This window comes from Aythya marila (genome assembly GCF_965140915.1).
Source record: "Aythya marila genome assembly, chromosome: 1".
In the NCBI taxonomy this organism is placed as follows: domain Eukaryota; kingdom Metazoa; phylum Chordata; class Aves; order Anseriformes; family Anatidae; genus Aythya; species Aythya marila.
In genome coordinates this window covers 3,870,245-3,890,776 of record NC_139042.1, presented here as the reverse complement: position 1 = coordinate 3,890,776, position 20,532 = coordinate 3,870,245, and the positions used below count along the sequence as shown (strand labels likewise).

Below are 20,532 nucleotides of genomic sequence, written 5' to 3'. Positions count from 1 at the left end.
GGGTGATAAGTGGCAACTTTTCCATCCCACTTTAAGTTATTTGGCTGTGCAAGCTCTTTGTCTAAGCCAGAATGCAAACTAAAGTTGTGCTGTATCAACCGATCGGAGCCAAGGTATGCCGGGATTATTCTTGCTGTAACTGGTTAATCAGAGCAGCCATCGGAGCTCAGCACCGCGCGCCGAGCGGCTGTCAGCACACGCTGCTGATAAGTCCAATCCAATCCATATGGAACTAGCTAAGAGAGAAAATCCTGCCTCATTTAAAATCGCATTATCCAGCCTGCCACCCTTCACTGCCTTTTGGCCTGTCACGCAGACTAATGGACAGGAGCCCTGGAAAAGACTGGTTGTGAACCTGGGACACGGGGTAAGAGCCTTTTGTGCCTGACAAAAGGCAATTAAGACCAAGCGAACCCTCTGTCGTGCCTCCTCTGAAAAAAGCACATCTAGCACGTTGCTTGAAGAGCTCAGCTGTATTCCTGCATGTCAAGCAAACTCCACCAAACCTTAAAGAAATTGCCATTTGGTGGGCAAAATAATTAGAGGAGCGGGAACCTTCAACAGCTGATGTGTCAATATCAGGCAAAAACAACTTCTTTTAAGTCACAGATGCAAGCAAGACATTGATGCAGATTCCTCCACACCTCTCTGTAGCTTTTGACAGGGTGCTAAGATGCAGCTGATGGGTTGGTATTGTGTAGGAAGAATAAATGGCCACTGCTGCTGCAGCTTCTCCTGTGGCATTCAGGTGTGCAACAGGTGCTTGCCACTCCTCTTTGGGGTTCTTCTTTCATTGTCCTGCAAAGATCAGTCCTGTCTTGGCAGGAATTAAATGCAGGTATTGGAATGTAGGACTGGAAGCAATCTTTTGGATCATTTAGTCCTGTCATCCATTATCCCAGAAATCCTGTCATATAATCCCCTCCAAAATTAATGAACTTCATCTTAAAACCAGCAAGTAATACTTTTTTTCCTCACTGCCCCAGGGGCTATTTTGAAACCTTCCTGCTCTACTGGTCAGATACCCAATCCAGGTCAAAGCGATGCCCTTCAGGCAGGGAGATGCTGGAACTCAGGAACAAAACACATTTTTTTATCTCCCAGCAAAAATACACAGCTCCCATTCAACTCAGTGATCTGCAACGTCAGTGTCCTGACTCCTAATTGACTTTGACTCGACAGGTCGCAGCCCTGTCTGAATCCCTCCTTTTACCTCAGCAAAATGGAGAAGTTTGTTCTTTCTCCCAAACAATGACTTAATCCTGAGGTTTTCTTGCCATTACTTCCAGGCTAGATTATCTTCCGTGCCATTTCATTTCCTCTGTAGGTTTCTCTATGACCAAATACGATATATTTTTCCATGTATCATCCACCTCCATGGCTCCCAGCCCATACAATAGTTAGAGTGCTGGCTAAAGGCCATGCTTTTAATTTCCAAAGCAATCAGGGGATTAGTCCCTGCTACATGAAAGGCAAAAACTTTTGATCTGTGAATTGCTGCATCTGTAATTCACAGCATACCTCACAGTGGATGAAGACGGAGGGTAAATGTTTCAAACAAGGGGATCTGGCTGTAACACAGCATTTTGGAGAAACACAAGATCTGGTCGCTTCTCAGAAACATTCTCAAAGCTTTCTGTCTGCAACAGATTTTCCATCATATTTGTCACCGAGATGACAGCCAAAAAAAAAAAAATAACATTATGGAGAAGATTCATCTCACTAACTTTATCTGTCTATGGTATAAATGTTTCCTGTGGAAATATTTGCTGTAATCTCCTTTTGTAGTCAACGAGGAAGAAAAGGTACTTCTGGAAGGATTCGCATAATCTTCTACAGACATCTGTTTTAGGGTGATATGCATAGCACCCTATTTCTCTCTGCTGAATGCTCCAGCTACTTGCTTGGATGCACAATGCAGATGTCTACTTCTTGCCAAGTGATTGCTACCCTGCTAATGAAAGAAACCAAACAGGAAGATCCTAATATTCATATATTCCAAGCAGAGTTTTCACCTGGATAGAAAAGGGTGTTACAGGCTTCTCCATTCCTGTTCTTTTACATTCTTTGAGTGTCTTGAAGACACTTAAATATTATGCTGAGCAGCATTCTGCTACCGTAGGATAGACGAGATGGATGACTCTATTAGTATCTGTGGAGTTATTTTTAATTTATACTAGCATAAAAGAGAGGTGAATGGGGCCCTTAACTTCTTATTCCTGCCTTAGTCATGAACACTCTCTACGACCTTGTGAAAATTGCTTTATCTCTTATTTTCCCGGCATGTAAAATTAAGATGCTCACACTCACAGGCTGCTATGAGGTCTAATTAGTAAGTGTAAAGCACTAGGAAAACCTCTGATGAAAGATGCAGGGTATAGCTGGCCTGGGATAAAGAGGATTAGAGGAGGTTGTGGTAACATAACAAATACTTGAGAAATGATGCCTAAGAGGAAGTGAAATGGCACATATCTGTAGGTGAGGAAACAAGAATCAGCAGTCTGTAACTGTTGTTGGCAGACTTCAAATCCACTGGTGGGAGTGCGTCTACAAAGGGACAATGAAATAAATCACCTTGCAGTGTTCAGAAACAGGTGAGCTACTGGAGATGAGTAGGATTATCCCAGCAGAAACCCTTCCACATTTATCCATCTGGAATTTGACTGACCTGGTGGATCTTTCAGAGCCTTTCTCATCACTGTCTCTGAAACATTCCCCAGTGTAACATTTTCATGCTCATGGCTTAATATTCATACCATGAGCAAAGCATCATGTTTCTGAACACGTAGAACACGTAGTTATTAGAATCCTTTTTGAATGCCATAAAATATATTGTTCCCAACCAAACCAGTGGTCTTACACTTCACTCTCATGAGTCAGACCAGACTCTTATCTTCCATTCACTTCGTATTTTCAGGTTGCTATTCCTTTCTGACTGATATGCTTTTTTCTTCCCCAGGCATCACTGTGGACAAGTTTGGGCTGATTTACTTTGTGGATGGCACAATGATCAGGCGGATTGATCAGAATGGGATCATCTCAACAGTGCTGGGTTCCAATGACTTGACATCTGCTCGGCCTCTCAGCTGTGACTCTGTCATGGACATTTCTCAGGTAAGACAACTCTTTGGTTTGGTTCTCCATAGAATAAAAACATAGACATTCACCCTGTCTGCATGTCTATGTGCCTCCCCAACTTTGACAAGGAGATAAGGGCTTAAGGAGAATTACATCCCTACATATCCTGTAGCATGGAAATTACTGAGTCAAAAAAAAAGAGATCCTATAAAGACTGAAAGAAAGACCTAACTCAGAGAATTGCTGGGGAGAGACATTTTAAAGACTTCTTTCAGAGCTCCCAGCCAACTGTGAGAAACAGATTCCTGGGAAAGCAGGTTTCATTAGGCTCTTTTCTCAAGAAAGTAGTTGCTTTAAATTAAAAAGGACAGGAAACTGTACTTATTTTAGTGGGGATATAACACTTTGCTCTGTTATAACAGCTTAGCAAACCATGTTTTTTTTTCATTGCTTCCCCCCATTCTGATTTGGCCCAGCAAAATTTTAGGCCTGAATCAAATTAACATCTAGGAAATACTGATTGGAGGCCATGGTGCCAAAATTAGCAACAGCAGGAAAACAAGAATCTTGAATTGCATCAGATTGCAAATTGGTTGCAGCTAACATCATGCTGGGCTTTTAAGTCCTGCTGCTTAAAGGTGGAGGGGAAAAAAAGAGAGAAAAAGAAATCTCAGTTTGCTGATTGCTTTGCTTCTGGATAGTGCCGAAGAGAAATCTGTTACAGCCCAGCACTCGATTTTGTGGGGCACCGGCCAACTTGTCAAATTGTGCCAGTTTCGAGATACTGTCCTTTGAAACCTTTGTGCCACTCGTTGTTTGCTTGGCTAGAGGAATGTTGCCCTCTCCTATGAAAATACGGATCATAGCTGGAGGGCTAAGTACTGTTATTCAGCCACAATAGATGTCAATGGGGTTTCCTTTTTGTAACTACCTAGATAATTTCCGTGCTCCCATATGGAATCTGTTCTTCTTGTTTTTCTCTCTAATTTGAAAAGGTTATTCTTGCTTCTTTGCGACTGGTTCCCACTGTCCGCAATTTATGAACAAGCTAAAATTATGAGTTTAAAAGCTCTCATGCCTTCTATAGAAGTAAATTTTGATGGTTAAAGGCCATTTTGTAGTGTGTTTCTCATCTTAAAGGCATGTTTTTTCTTTATCCGAATTTCAGGGGCAGTTACCACAAGACCACTGAGGATTCAGGCTATAAGAAATATTTTCTGTCAAGTTATATGGCTTATATGCATACCAGTGTCATACTTAAACATTTCTGAGATGAGCTAAAATGGATCAACTAAAGCCTCTTTCTTTCCCTTCACAAAATTACAGGAGCCATTCTTAGATTAATCTGTACTGTGATGGACAGATTAACCAGTCATGTTCTGGAAAGACACACCAAAGACAAGATTAATGAGGGAAAAAAAACAAACAAACAAAAGCAATGCACAAGCAAACAAAACCCAGCTTGGGAAGTAGCTTTTCATCATTTACAGTGCATAGAAAGGTCTTTTCTGTCAGGTCCCCGAGGCTATCTGGGACATGAAATATTTAGCTGCCAATGTTGACAAGGAGTGGTTTTTAAGAAATTGAAAATTCCCTTGTTGGTTCAGAATAAACTCTGCTCTTGATGCTAACTCAAGGCTGAGGAGCTTAAAGACCACTGGAAGGGATGGAGGCATGCATTATTAAAGAGGAAACCACAGGCTATAATGTTTTACTACAGGAAGGGTTAAAATAGGCCAGGAGCTGAGAGAAGGAAGATTTTGCAAGCAGAGAATCAGACTAGGCAGAGCTGAGCACTGTTTTTAGCCATGAAACTGAGCTTCACAAGCCCAGATATTAGAAGAAATAATGAACTGAGTACCATGCAACTAATGCTCTTAAAACAAAACAAAACAAAACAACAACAACAACAACAACAACAACAACAACAACAACAACAACAAAAAAACTTGAAAAGTGAGTAGAAGCACCAAAAGTAAATCATGGCTGTGGCAGAGATGTTCAAGCACAGGCTTTAAAAGTATGAATCTTCTGTGTGTTCCTCTAGTTCATACCTGGTCTCTTCTTGTTCTTGGTTTCAAATGTGTGCCCTTCCCACAGCTCTCAGTCACAGCACATCCATCATGCCATTGGGTAAAGAAAAACAAACAAACAAACAAAAACACAGGAGAGGAGAGAATGGCACAAAGTGCATGTTTTTTCAGTCAACCACTAGATAGCAAATCCACCTGATCCAACTTCAAGTTGCCTGGCTGACAGAAAGGCAGGATATAACCAGAATAGCTATTCTTTTTTAACTAGTTGAAAATCTATTTAAAAGACTGCCTGGAGGTGACCAAGAGCATTCTTCAAGGTTGTTCATTTCCAATTCCACTTCACTCCTGTTATGGAGAAGAGACGCAATTAAGAAAACATGTAAGCATTGGTTGACTCCCATCAGCACAACATTGACCTTTTTTATATATAAAAGTAAAGTAAAATAAAATAATAAAAAGGAAAACATCTCACAGTCCTTGTTAAAAAAAAAAAAATTACCCTGAATTCTGTTATTAGAGCTTTCCTGAGTCTGACAACTGAAAGAGTAAACTCACTTGAAAAGACAATATTTTGCACAAATAGAGCTAGAAATAGAGACCTTCTAGCGCTCGCTCACTTGTAATGTTACCGGTCATATCTTCAGTTTACTTGTGTCTATGCATTATCAGTGTAGAACTAGGATGTGTCACTATTACTTGAACCCATTCTTCCATTATGTTCAAAAAAATACGAAAAACAATATAAAGATATAAGGATTTTATAGCACAAAGTGAAATAGCCTGAATTTCTTGTAATTTGCTATTTTTGCATTTTTGCAGTATCAAGCACAAAATAGGTGGTTATACCTTGGGCGTACACAAATGCTGACGCAGCTGCCAGTTTTCTGTATCTCTCCATGTCATTTACCCAGAGGAGCTGGGCCACTTGTCTGGAAAATCCTTTATAGAAGGAGAAGGATCATTGTTTTGTTTGACTGATCGATTTCACAGCACTTCAACCAACAAAATTCCCAGTCCCAGGTCTCCACTCTCAGGTCCAGGCTCTATCAATCCAAAGAGTGTAGGGTGGTTTGAAGAGGGGAAATCCTACTTGAATCCGAATTGTCTAGTTAACTCCTATTTCCCACTCTCCTGGCACAACACTGTTCTGCTAGTGCACCGATGCCACTTTGCGTGGGCTGAGACACCTCACACCAAGGTGGAGAGGCAGAAAAGCCATGGAATAGAATCCTAGAATCATTGAGGTTTGAAAAGCCCTCCAAGATCACCTGCTCCAACCACCCCCTACCACCAATGTCACCCACCAAACCCTGTCCCCAAGCACCACGTCCAACCTTTCCTTGAACACCCCCAGGGACGGGGACTCCACAACCTCCCTGGAAAACCCATCCCAATGCCTGACCACTTGCTGAGAAGAAATTTCTCCTAATTCATGGTATAATAAAGGCAGAAGAGCATCTGCATCTACCCATCACCTGCCCCCATGAAGCAAAACGTGGGTTTCCATGATGTTCACACCAGGGTGATGTCCTCTGTGGCCATCATACCCAGCAGTAATAACCAGTTGAGCTTCTTTTACTCTTTTTTCCCTTTAATCCATGTTGAAATATCCTCACTGATATTGATTTGTAGCAATCATATGGTGAAAAGAGGTCTCATTGTAATAACTTCCTTGTGCTGTTTCACCATCAAGGTTCGTCTCGAATGGCCCACAGATCTGGCAGTCAACCCGATGGATAATTCACTCTACGTGCTCGATAACAACGTTGTGTTGCAGATTTCTGAGAACCACCAAGTGCGCATAGTGGCGGGGAGGCCCATGCACTGCCAGGTGCCGGGGATGGATCACTTTCTCCTGAGCAAGGTGGCCATCCACGCCACCCTGGAGTCCGCTACTGCCCTGGCCGTCTCCCATAACGGGGTGTTGTACATTGCTGAAACCGATGAGAAAAAGATCAACCGCATCAGGCAGGTCACCACCAACGGAGAGATTTCTCTGGTGGCCGGTGCACCCAGCAGCTGTGACTGCAAGAACGACGCTAACTGTGACTGCTTCTCGGGGGACGATGGCTATGCCAAGGATGCCAAGCTCAACGCGCCATCCTCCCTTGCAGTGTGTGCAGACGGGGAGCTGTATGTCGCCGACCTTGGAAACATCCGAATACGCTTTATTCGGAAGAACAAACCGTTCCTCAACACGCAAAATATGTATGAGTTATCCTCGCCTATAGACCAGGAACTCTACTTGTTTGACACCAGTGGTAAGCACCTTTATACTCAGAGCCTTACCACCGGAGATTATCTTTACAATTTTACTTACTCTGGGGATGGAGATATAACCCTGATCACTGACAACAATGGCAACTTAGTCAACATCCGGAGAGATTCCACGGGGATGCCCCTCTGGCTGGTCGTGCCTGATGGCCAAGTCTACTGGGTGACAATCGGTACCAACAGCGCTCTCAAGAGTGTAACCACGCAGGGGCATGAAGTGGCCATGATGACTTACCACGGCAACTCTGGTCTCCTTGCCACCAAAAGCAATGAAAATGGCTGGACAACATTTTATGAGTAAGTATATTACGAGTACTGTGCTGCTGACTTCATTCTGTGTCCTCTGAACCATGCAAACTTGTTAGATTTTTAATTCCCTGGGCAGAGCTATTGTCCAAATAAAGTGTTCAGAACAGAAAATATTAGATCTCACACAAACACTTCATATTAGATGTACGTGTGTTAAAGTTTAAATAAGCTCCATCTACCAAATCAACTTCAGACAGAGGTTATGCTGAGCTTTTCTAAATCAGCTAAGAAATTTGGACACCTGCTTCTCCTTAAGTATAGTTGGGACTGGAAATTTAGGCTGCATGTCAGAGAATTTTCTTTGGCTTTGAAAGCCCTGGAAGTGTGAAAGTTCCATTAGATCCTCTTTTTTCTCAGCTTTTCACCTACTTCTTGTGCTCTTTTCTCAATTGTTTGAAATGGCTGATGTAGAATGACAACTGACAATGACTAATGACAGCTTGCTCAGAAAACGATTCTGTAATTAATGGACTGCTCTGCTTCTGTTGTGGTTGGCCCCACTAAACTTTAAAATAATCTCAGAGCTATTCAAGACCATCGCCGCCCAACAAATTTTTTGAGCAAAGAGAAGATGAGACGCAGTGAAAAATCCAGCAATGGCAGTGACTTGAAGATTTGTGTTTTTATTTTATATTACTATTGGCAATTCCCTGCTTATAAAGACCATGAATATAGTATCCTTCTGATATCAAATAGGAAAAAGATATATTACTCAAACAAGGGCCTCTAGAGGGATGGTCTACAAATTCATCCTGCTGTTGAGAAACCATTCCCCGCTTCCTTAGTTCCATTTTTATTCTCAAATTCCAGCCTTCTTGAAATGCTCTTTTTAGCGCATAATTTCCTATATGGTTTGAGTGGTTACATGGAGGCATTCAGATACCATAATAATAAACCCATTGTAGGAGACTAATTTGGATAGAATAGATAGTTCCCAAGATTACAAAGACAAAAACTGTGGGGAAAAAAAAAAAAAAAAAAAAAAAAAGAGAGAGAGAGATACTCAGGGAGGAAAGCTGGCTAAATCCACATATCCACATACCCGTGTGTTAGACATGCAGTTGATTTGGCTCTTCTTTTTTTAAATGTTCCAGGCCCAGTTTTGAGTTTCTTTGCTCTTGCCTCTAGAAGAACTGATGGAAACTCTGTGATGAATCTTTTGAAAGGTTATTTGCATTCCATCAAGGTTCTGTTTGCAATTACTACAGCAATATTCCTCAGTGAATCAAAGTTAATACCCTTCCATCTCTTACATTGAATTTGCTTGAAGGAGGCTTTAGGGAGGAAAGACAGGGTGTTTTTCTCTATAGGAGTGGAAGCCTGCTTTATTGTCAGGACCATCATGCTAAATCAAGGCAATATTTTCTTTTTGTAAAGAACCCAATAGTTCCTGTGCTTGAAAACAGATGTAGCGATGGACAGTGAAGTAAACTAAACATTACAGCCACTAATGGTCAGATTTCTACCTAAAGCATATTAAAAGTGTGACTGAAAGTATAAAAGAGATAAAATGAAACAGAAGCTAAAATCCAACGTAGTCTGTGGATATATTTATAACAGTGATCCATTATATCTTGCTATCCAGCAAAATAGAGCATTTGTGAAAGTCATCATTCTGGTCCTTTTATGCACTTCAGAAGAGTCATAAGAAAGCTTTTTAGAGCTAAATGGAAGACAGTATTCTCCAGTGGTTAGGCTATGGAAATCTTGACTAGAGCAAGTCAGCACTATATGATAGCGCAGCATCACTGAAAATAGAGTTGGGAATGTGTCTTCAGAGATATCTCATCCAAACCTGTGATCAGTTATCTCTATTTAACTGTTCCTGACAGATTCTGATGTAACTTTATACAACTGCAGTGTAAAAGCCCATCTCTGAATTAGTTACCTCAGCCTCCCTTTATAGGCAGTGGAGAGAAACAGGTACTTTCAAGGTGAGTTTCAGATGAGTTATATCAGATATTGTGGCTTTAGGATGTAATGAGACAAGTAGTAGCCTGAAAGTCTACCTCCATAAAAGCAGTCCAGAATGATTAGCTCAGACAGGGGTGTTTACATTACAGATATCTACAGTTTGGTTAAATGGATCCTATCAAAGTGATCTAAGTTGTTCATAAATACTGCTGGTGCTATAGCCTGTCTTATCCTAACCGATCCTTTCCCAACCTGTCCATGAGGTTGGTCTTCTATTCTTCTCAGCTGTGAAAAGTGCATATTAAATACCTCAAGAACTTGCTCTGAAAAGTTAGTCAGCAATAGGGGATCACTCAGTGGGGTTGTTTGGGGTGAATAAGCAGGGCTTGACCCTACCCTGGTTTTGCATGCATGATCTGGAAAAAAAAATACAAAATCAGAACTGATAAAATGAGAAGATTAGTAAATAAAGGTGAGATCCTTAGATTTATTGATCAATTAAGTTTCATTTAAACATAATATGTTATTATTACATAATCTACTGCCAAGGTACAAATGTAACAGGCCACATCTAAAGAATGGGGTTGAGCGTTGACTCTCAGAGGTTGAAGTAAACAAATCATGAAGCCATACATGGCAAGTCTGTCTAACCCATTGCTTGGATGGAAAAATAAGATGAATGTGTTTACTTATCCCTCCCTACTTTAGTGAGTAGAAGGGAGCTGATTTTCTCCCTGCACAACACTGATGAGACTAGTACTATCAGTTCTGGTGTCTGCAGTTTATGAAGGATGGGGAAAATAGAAGAGTGTGCAGAAAACACACAGTTCAAAAATGCAGTCGTGGGGAGAAAATGCTTTATGCTTGAGAACTAAAACAACTTGATCTGTTTATCTTAGCACAAGAAGTGTCCAGATCACAGCATGTCAGCACAAAACTGTCACCTACAGAAGGACTCTCAGCCTAGCAGAGAAAGGCACGAGAAGGGCAAAGGGCTAGAAAAGCAAAGGTAGAGACATTCAAGTTGACAGGGCAGTGTAATTTTTTAGGGCTGAGATTAGCTAACCGGTAGAGCGACCAACTGTGAGAAGCAGTATATTCTCTATTTCTTGGTATCTTAAATCATAACTCTGGATGCCTTCCCTAAGATATATTTTCTCTAGACAGAAGATATGCATGAGTCAAACACAAACCGCAGGGATGAGTGCAGGCATGGCAAGATGAAATGTAAATTCCTTGATAGCCAAGAAGTTGAAGAAGATGGTGTAAAACAAATTGATGTTTGAAACTTGCAGGTTATTGGTTTCTGTATCAGAACATCGGGAAATTTACACTGGGAAAGTTTAAGTGATTTAGAGAAATCCTGTGATCATGAGCGACTGGAAGGTGCTCTGAGCTGTTTTCAGTCCTGGCTAAGGGGGAAGGTGAAGCCCCTATTTCCATTTTGCTTGTGGCCAAGGAAATAAAGACATCAGATCTGACTCCAAGGAAAAGCTTGATGGTTCTCAGTGCACATAACAGTTGTTTATGGCCCCAGGCAGGATGGGCACCACTGCTTTAAAAGTTAAGGGTAAGCATAAATCCAGCTGGCAAGTTTACGCTGCACCAGTGGCCCCATGAAGAACATCCCTGCAAGATTTACCTTTACCTTACTGTCTGTAGAGGACCATAAAACCTGGTACCCAACACGAAAAAGCGATGGTGTTGCAAGAGTGGCAATACTACATAGGTACGTGTCCAGCATCTCTGCTTCTCCTTTGGTTGTTGCTCTTACTGGGGCATTTCTCAGCTTTTATCATATGGCTGCGAAGAGCTGTGATATACAGACACGTTGGTGAGACTCCAGAGAGGAGAGAAGAGGATATGTCTGATATGTTGACCCCGCAGTGGAAGGCAAACCAGGGAATCCAGGTCTTCCAGGGGTTCAGGAAGGAGACAGGTGGTGTTTTTGGGGGGTGGAAAACTTGTTCACAGCACTTGCAGCTCATCCTTGCACCCTTCCTACACCAACGCCTGCTGTAAGAGTCCTGCTTGATTGGGTTTAGCACAGAGCAAGGTCCAGTATCTAATGGCATGCAGGTCCCCCTTCCTTTGAGAGTGAAACTTAGCTCCCTGCAGCAATTAGCCTGTCCCTAAAGACCTACCTAGGACTTCTGTGAGGGTTTTAGCATTCTACAGACTTCTGCTTCCGCAGAGGGCTTGACACTCACTGTCAATTAATGCAGGACAGCTCATCTTGTCCGGTAACCGGATTAAAGACTTGCCTTCCCGTTCCACCCGTGACAGTGATAATCAGTGCCAACGGAGCTGGATCTGGATGCTCTGCCAGGGTAACAGCTTCTCGTTGTCCAGCTCCTCAAGTCAAAGACAAAGGATGCTGTGCGACTGCTTTGTTGTTGCTGCTTTTCCTCTTGACATGAAAAATTCGCTACCAGCCTTCACCGAGCTGGTTACCCTTGCTGTTTATCTCTACTTCAGAATCCGGATTTTTTTTTTTTTAACGTATTTGTTTAAATCAAGAATATGGCAATTATCTTGATTAGCTCATGGAGATGGTATCACTGTACATTAATTCAATTTCCCTCTGAGCCAAAGTCAAACCTTCTATGCATTATTTAACCCAGATGAGGCTCTTTCACTTAGGTCCTTTGTGTGCCCAATTAGTCCTGAAGGTCACCTCCTCCGGTGCAGAATTAACTACTTACACATCGCTACAATCAAGCCCACAAATTCAAAACCTTTCCATGGGCTGCCCAAGAAGCGGCAGAGAGCAAAGGAGAACATGGAGCCAGATCTCTGGATGGGAGGGAAGGGAAGCATTGACCCGTAATGTAGGAAGAGGTTTAGTAGAGGACCAAACTCTGCCAAACCTATAATGGTCTGAAGGTAGGAGCCAGCTGGGCTGAGCACACGAGAAGACCTCAGATGGCTTCCTGACACCACCAGCACTCAGCAGAAGTCCCAGCCCACCACCAGTGGTGCTGGGTACCCCAACCAACAGTCTGGGTGACTGGGACACCAAAACAGGGGTGGAATGACCACGCTAAGCATTTACCCAGACTCCATCTGCCTTGCAGGTGACAGAAAAGCTGTGCAATTTCTTCTCTCGTAGTCAAACCCAGAGATAAATAACACTCATTACCTTTAGAGGAGCAGCCACCTCTTGACTTTGAGAAAAGCTAGCTTGCTGCATTAATAACATCCCTTTATCACCAGCTGATATCTCAGGTCATACACGGAGATTTATGGGATTTGGTGGCGTCCTTGGTTTAGTGTAGTTCAAGTGAGGGTCTCTTCCCCTGGCTGCAGCAGGCTGGAGCAACAGAAACACGAGCCACTTTTGCTCTCCCTCCTCTTCTGCCTCTTTTAGCGAGTTTTTTCACTCCACATTTTCTTATAATATAATATAAATGGTAATATGACCCGATTCTCATCATTGTTCCTCTGCAGAAGCTACAGTGAAACTCCAGTAAGTGCCAAGATAAAACAACACCTCTCCAGTCCTCTCGCTAAGTTGTGAGGTCATGTTTGGAGCCCGTGGCCTGGCCTGAAATGCAGCTAGAAAGGTCTTCATCTTCTGGTTTGGGCAGCCAGAAAGCTCTGCAGACGGTGGCTGCAGCCTGGCTTTGTGTCATTAGGGAGAGGACTCGCCTTCATACATATTTGAGTAGTATCGGTTTGTCTATTATGGATTTATTTTTAATGTTGTGTTTAATGTTGTTTGAAAAATTGCGAAGAGACAGGCTTGTTGAGAGGCAGCGGGCACACGGCTGTATAATCACACGCAAAATATAGTTTGCAAAGTACATTAGGACACTTTGGCACTAAATGCAATATTATTACAGTGATTTTTTTTTTCCGATCTATTTGACTCATAGTTTTAAAAGGCTGATGAAATGTGAAAAAGCTAAAATGAGGAAACTCGGAGGCTCAGGCAAGGAATTGATTTCTGAATAGACGGTACTTAGGATGCTCTCTTTAATTCCCAAGGCCCAGGTCTCTACACAATGGTAATGTGATAAATGAAAGCTCTGAATGTTTACAAGCTAACAATTAGGCCTCATAAGCACCAAATACCATTTTAATTCTGGGCATTGAACCTTAGCTAAATACGTTTCCAATTGGGAATGGATGGCAGCAGCTTCCTTTGCTGGCCTAATAATTGTCACTGTAATTGTGAACGCTGAGGCTTTGCAGCAGGTTTGAATGGGAGGCAGCAGCTGTGTTAGCAGGTGATGAATTCATTGCTCCGAGTGGCTGCTGCGTGTGCACTCCCATGTTTCAGCATTTCCTTAATTCAGAGCATTTGGAGAACACAGGAGTCTTAGGCTGTGATGAAAACTGGCCCACGCCTAAATCCTGAGGCTGTGGAAACCCAGGGGGGCTTAGCTGAGAAATTAGCTGACTGGGAGAGATTTATCTTACCCCAAGTACCAGGGCACATATCTGCAGTTGCTTGGCCTTCCTCTCCAAGCTGAGGATGAGTCCTCCAAGTGCCTTTGTAGGGCTGAAGGCAGGGATAGAAGGAATGGCCACAGCCATGTCACTCATTTCACGTGTTAAGCCCATTATCTGCTTGGGATGCTGAAGCCTTCAAGCTCGTGTGTCCCGGGAGACTGTGAGGGTGTGAGAGATGACATCAGGTATGTGCCGTACGCTCAAATTCAGGGAAAAAGAGGGAAATGCTCCAGTCCTGAGCAAAACAGTGAAGAGGAAAGGATCTGCTCGCCAAGAGGAAAGCACTGCCTGCGTGTCTCCTTTTGCACAGCCACCGCAGCACTAAAAGGAGCTTTTGTCTGGCCGTGAGTGTTTTGCACTTCGTCTGCCACTAATTAAAAGCCATAATTAAAACCGGAGCAGTCTAGTTGGGCTGCCTTCCCCCTTCCCTTGCAAGGCATGACCCCCTCGCAGCTGCAGCTAGGTGAGCTGTCACCCCAAAGCAAGCGCTCCGACGGTCCCCGCCTGGCTCCTGGGCAGAGCCGCAGCAGACGCAGGGAGCACAGATGGTTCGGGTTACTCCTGACAGAGGCTAATGTGGTGACGAAGGAGGTGCCAAAAGCCTCATGTACACATGCAGGCATCTTAAATAGTTTCCAACATGCCATCGCAGGCTGCTGTGGGCCAAAGCGAGCCTTGCTCCTGGGGACCCCAAGTCCCAGATGGATGCTCTTGGTGAACTTCTTCCCTGGCGTGTGAGTTTTGTGTGGCTGGAAAAATGTAACCATGTAAATTACACTTGTACTCACTTGTTTTGACTTAAAAAGAAAAACACATGCAGAAATTTAGGCACCATCATACTCTTTTTTTTTTTTCCTGTTGTTCTGACCCAGCTTGCACAGGCAGAGGGTATCAGCATATTTGCCCACTATCCCACCACTGTGGAATAGCAAAAAACCAGCTTTTTCTCTTGTTTAGTGGGATGAGGGGCTGCAAACATACATGAGCAGGTACCTTGTCTGATCCCCAGGATGCTGGGGAAGCCGAGTAGTGCTGAGAGGGTGGCAGGAGAGATATTAGGATATGTCTGGGGACGTGGTGGAGGGAGCCCAGAGCTGCTGGGAGTGGGGTGGAGGGTTGCTTAAAGGAAGGAGCAGCCTTCACCAAGCACTGGAGGACCCTTTGTGAGGGTGCTGTGGGCTGGATGTCCAGGAATAAAGAAGAGTTTAAGGATCTGAGTGTCTGCTGTTTCTTGGGGCTGCGAAATTGAGCATCCACAGGCTTTGTGAGTTTTTTTTTGAGCTGTAAGTAGGGCTTGCTTGGAAGATAGGTCTTGTGCTGTCAGCATGGTGCTGAGTGTCATTCAATTCGGATAAATCATATGACTCAGAGGACACTGACTCAGCACTTCAATGAAATAGTAGCCACATGGCCATCGCTCTCTCACCCCATCCCAGCTCTTGCTGTTCTTCTTTCCCTAATCCATGGACCTGCTTCCTTTCACACTCACACCTGTGTTACACCGCAGTCCAACCCCAGACTTCAGTTCAGCACGCCTAGATTCATGCTGTTATTTTTAGGAGGTGAAACAGGCTCAGCTCCAGCAGCTGACTCTTAAAACCTATAAATAGAGCAGGATCCGTCCCCTACAGTTGCACCGAGTCAGAGGGGCTAAATTCAGATCCCATCTTCCTTAAATTTCAGAGCATTTGGGATCTGAGACTACCCTTACTGTTTTATATATAGGTCTACTGGTGTCACAATGGAAAAAAATGGGATTTTACATAACACACCTTTACTGATAATGGTGTTCTCTCTGCTCAAGGGGCAGACTAAATCATGTCCCTCGTGGCCTGTATCAGCAGATAGGATAAAGGTATCTCTCATGATGCCTTTAATTTAAGATTTCGTACTGTTTTAGGAGGAGATGTCTGGATACATCCCATCTCAGACCAAACAGGACAATGGCAAACAAGGAGCAAGGCCCCTGGTACTGAGAGCTTTAGTTCTGGCTCTTGCAAGGAGCTTCAGTTTAGATCCAAACCATGCTCTCCTAGCCACTTGGAAAAGCTTTAGCTGGTCCCTGCCAGCCTCCTGCAACGCAGTCCTGAATTTATCCCTTTCTCTTGTGTTTTTTTTTTTTCCCCCTTCTTTTCCACTTCACAAGTAGCTGATCGATTGCCAAGGTCTTGGAGGGAAAAGGCAAGGCTGCTCCTTCCCCCATGCGTGGATAATCCCAAGAAGGATAGGCTGACACTGGATGGCCAGATGCTTTCTTCCACCTTCCTGGGCAAGAAAAGCTTCATGCGGCGATGTCTCCAAAGCCAAAAGCTGGAGAGACTCGCAGTGAGCTCACTAATTTAGGCACTTCACTAAATATTAAACTGCAACAAAAATCACCTTTGTAGCCAGCCTTACATCAAGTCACTGCCACCCCTGTCAGCAGTGAAGTACAGGATTGTGGACGAAAATGGACAAAGTAGAAAGGAAGAGAAGAGGCAAACTTGTTTTTCTTCACAGTGCAGAGCCAGTGGCAGGTTTGGGGTCTCTCCTAAATTGCAATTCAGGAGTCTTTTTTGTTATTAGATGGGGTCTGTTGTCTTATTCCCCAGCTCACACTAATTCTGAAGAGGATCAAGAGCTTCTCAACCTCCTGCTCCCTCTGAGATCTGATCAACCACATCCAGACCCTCTCTGTGCATTTCTCTCACCTGTTCTTAAAAGCATTGATCAGTGGGGTGTCCAGAGCTCCATCTGTTCCTCTGCTTGGGGCAACCGTGGACCTGGAAAATGTTCTCCAGTTTCTGACCTGAATCTCCCCTGTACCTTTTGTCACACCTTCGGTAGAAAAGACAAATTATAAACCTTTTCAGAACAACCATTTTCAGGCTGGCATGTCCCCACTTCTTTGTTTCCTCTCATTTAAAGCAGCTCATTTTTTTTGGCTTTCCCTCTTAGATCATGTTTTCTAAGCATGTTTTCCTTAACGTATCCTTTATGTTACTTCATCATTCTGAGGAGTAGTGCCCTGAGCTGTGCTCCATCAGAGATCACTGCTGAGTGCTGCAGGAGAATGAGTTCTCCCTCCTCAACCACCATTTGCTTTGCATCCCCAAACGATGTGCCCTTCTTGCCCTTCTCTCCTGGGCAGGACATGAAAAAGTCCAATGTTTATCTCTGACGGCTTTTGCTGATTTTTTTCCTGCTGTTTCTCCCTGCCTATTTACATATCCCTTGCCTGGAGGTCCATAGATCTTCCTGCTGCTCTCCATGTCACTCTGCAGGAGCGTCCCTCCAAAAGTCCCTTGCCAGCTACCCAAAAGGGTACCTCTTTTGAAATGCCACGAATGGGAGGAACGTTTGCTCTTCAGAAGGCCTCCAGGCACCGCTGTCTGCTTCTTCATTTTATTGAAAAATAATAAAATAACCCCCTGGCTAGCTAGCTGCTGTGGGACCAGCGTGTGTGCATCTCACTTCATCTGGGTCCTGGTAGACAGGTGTCCACATCACAGAAACCTTCCCAGATGGTGCCCGCGTTGGGTCTTTCATTGGAAAAGCCAAAGGCTCAGTAGGGGTGAAAAGTGACCTGCTTTTTTGTGCTTTCAAATCAGTCCTTCCAGATGGTCCTAGGAACAGCAAAAGGCAGAGACAGGGGTCTCAGCTGTGCGCTCAGGGCCCTATATCGTGTTCACAAAGGACAGTTTTCTACCTGGTGTGGCCAATCTGGCAAGTCCTTGCTTCCACCTTAACATTAGCTTTTAAAATAGGATAGAAAATAAGTGCTGAAGAGCTCAGGACACAACCATACAGAAAGCTGGTGGTCTTCCGAAACTCCTAGTTCTGCTAAACAGGATGCACAGACCAATGCTTTCCCACAGATCACAGCACAGTGGATGGAAAATAAAGTTTTTTTTCTGACATAAACAAGAAGCACAGTGTAGGTGATGAGCATCAGAAAGATATTGTTAAAAACCAGGCTAATGCCTATTTAGTCATTTTCTGTTCTTTGCTTCATTTCCTTCAGCTAAAAGCCGTAATTTTCTTTTCATAAAGCCAAAAAGAAAGTTCAGGTAGTCCTGACAGATAGCAGGGTTTTGTCTGGGAAAAATCTGGGTGAAGGCACCAAGACTTGGTCTCTGCTTTGCAGGATGATCCGTGTGTCCCACTCTTATGTTCGTGCTGTTGATTTCCTTCCATCTTCCCTTGCAGGTACGACAGCTTCGGCCGCCTGACCAACGTCACCTTCCCCACTGGCCAAGTGAGCAGCTTCCGCAGCGACACCGACAGCTCCGTGCACGTCCAGGTGGAAACCTCCAGCAAGGATGACGTGACAATAACGACCAACTTGTCGGCATCAGGAGCCTTCTACACCCTGCTCCAAGGTGAGTCGGGCCCCTCTCCCTCTCCCAGCCAAGCTGCACGCGTGGGATTATCCATCAGGAAACAGGCACCGTCCTGATAATCCCTGCCACCTGCATCCCCAGCACCCCAGAGCTCCCCATGTGCTGGGGCAGACGCACACTTGCACCTACTCAGCCACATTCCCCAGCTCTGGAGTTGTTCTGCAGCTGTTTTCTGCTTCATTCTCAGCCAGTCCCCTTGCCATGTAGCATAGTCTTCCGTCATCATTACCATTATTGTTACAACAAAAAGGGTCGTGTAAATCTCGCAGTGCTTCCATCCGACCCCCTTTGCTTCGTTCTCTTTGTGGCTTCCAACTTAGCAGTTCCTCTCCCCCTGGAAAAGGTTTCCAGATGGTTACCAGAGGTTTCTCTAACTCTTTGTTCACTGGCTGTTCAAATAGTCAGAGGGCAGCATCCAAAAAAATGACCATCCCAGCCCCCAGATGTCTGCGTTTGAGCTGAAAGGCTGGGGTGGAGAGGCAGGAAGGAGGAGATGTGGGCAGCAGGGGTGGCACTGATTTGCAGCTGTTGGAAATGAGCACGGCTCTGCTGGTGATGGCAAGGTGGGGAAGTGGGGGATTGATGAGGTGGAGGAAAAGGTGATGAAGTGGGAAAGGAAAGTGGAATAAGGAGTGGTGTAGCACCGTGCTGATGTACCGGTAAGGGCAAAGATGTAGTGCACAAACCATGCCAACCTGGATCTCCAGGTTCTGAAGGCTGAAGCCTCCTGGGGGTCCCTCACTCCTGTTCCCTGGGGCCAGGAGCAAGAGAAAGGATTGGCAAACCATCAGCTTTCTTCACTCCCCATGTCTCATTCATGCTTTGCCTAATGGCAACAGGCTGCCAAACATCATTTCCCCTGGTGAAGAACAAAGTGCTCCAAGTGAGACCAACGTGTTCCAGAGTCCCACTTGTTCCCATGTCTCTGGGACGTGCATTTCCCTCCCCCTCCCTATAATAAAAGCAAGCTTTCCTAAAAGAAAGTGCCTACTGTGCCTTCACGCTGCCTTTCCTGCCTTTGGAGAAGGCAGCTGAGAGGGTGCCAGCCCCTTCAAGCTGTGCCCAGTATCCCTCTAGGGGAGCACAATGACTTTCTTTTTCCTCCCTTCAGTCTGCGGAGCAAGATCCAACCTACCCCGCCCCATCCCATCCACTTGCATTAAGATGTCTGGCAACTGCACAGACACGAGGTTGGCTTCACCTCAAGAGCCTAATTAAGCAATAGAGCCCACTGTTGGGGGCCCTTTAGTGAGATAATTGACTGCAATGTGATTTATACATCCAGAGCTGAAGGCACAGTTACATAATGGTGCCACGGTCAATTATCTCATTGTACTGCCCTCCAGCACAGGGCCACTGTTGCCGTTGGGATACACAGTATTACAAACAGCTTAACCATCTTGAGAAAGTATAAAATTACAAAATTCATTGGGTCTGAAGAAACGCACTTACCTAAAACTGAAGATCTGGATAATGTCGCAGCAGAGGTGGCCCGTGACCTGCTGAGGGTGGCTTTCCCACGAGCAGTATTCCCAAACTGAGGCAGTTGTTTGTTCATGGCATCACTGTAGAAACTGAAACGAAGGCCACTGGAGTTACCCAGGGATGTGCTGAGCACAGCTGAAATGTAATTTGCCTTCCAAGTGTCTCTCTGGTGGAAGGAGCTAGAGCCATTCGAGGTCTCTGAGCATCTCACCCACTCAGTTGCTCTCAAGGGAAAATGCACGTGTCAGATTCCCTTTTCATGAAAGGTGCTTCTGCATTTTCCTTCAGGGCTCAAAGCTCTGGCCAGCTTTCACAAATCCATTGCAAACCTTTCAAAGAATCCTGGATCACACTGAGCAAGCTCTGGCTACAGTCAGTGTGTGATGGAGACGTTTTATGGCTCCACGCAGAGACCAGAAACAGACCTCACAAAGGTATTTTAATACCTAAATTCTGTTGTTCTTGGTCAGAGTTGGAGTTCAGGCACTCAGAAATCCTTAGTTATAGGACTCACAACTGTAGACTCTCATCCATAGACCCCCATCACCTACTGGGACCCTCTGTCCCAAGGTAAGCAATCCCCCATATCAAGGATG

The 20,532-nt window shown here is 44.3% G+C and overlaps 1 protein-coding gene across 3 annotated transcripts in view; it reads left to right on the top strand.

The window, feature by feature from the left end:
* The window catches only part of TENM4 (teneurin transmembrane protein 4), a 597,100-nt gene that overhangs the window by 550,282 nt on the left and 26,286 nt on the right, over positions 1 to 20,532 (top strand). For all 3 annotated transcript variants that reach the window (XM_082754369.1, XM_082754368.1, XM_082754367.1), the window contains 3 exons: positions 2,960 to 3,114; positions 6,808 to 7,685; positions 18,258 to 18,430. In XM_082754369.1, coding sequence (XP_082610495.1) covers positions 2,960 to 3,114; positions 6,808 to 7,685; positions 18,258 to 18,430 — 1,206 coding nt within the window. The remainder of the gene's footprint in view (positions 1 to 2,959; positions 3,115 to 6,807; positions 7,686 to 18,257; positions 18,431 to 20,532) is intronic.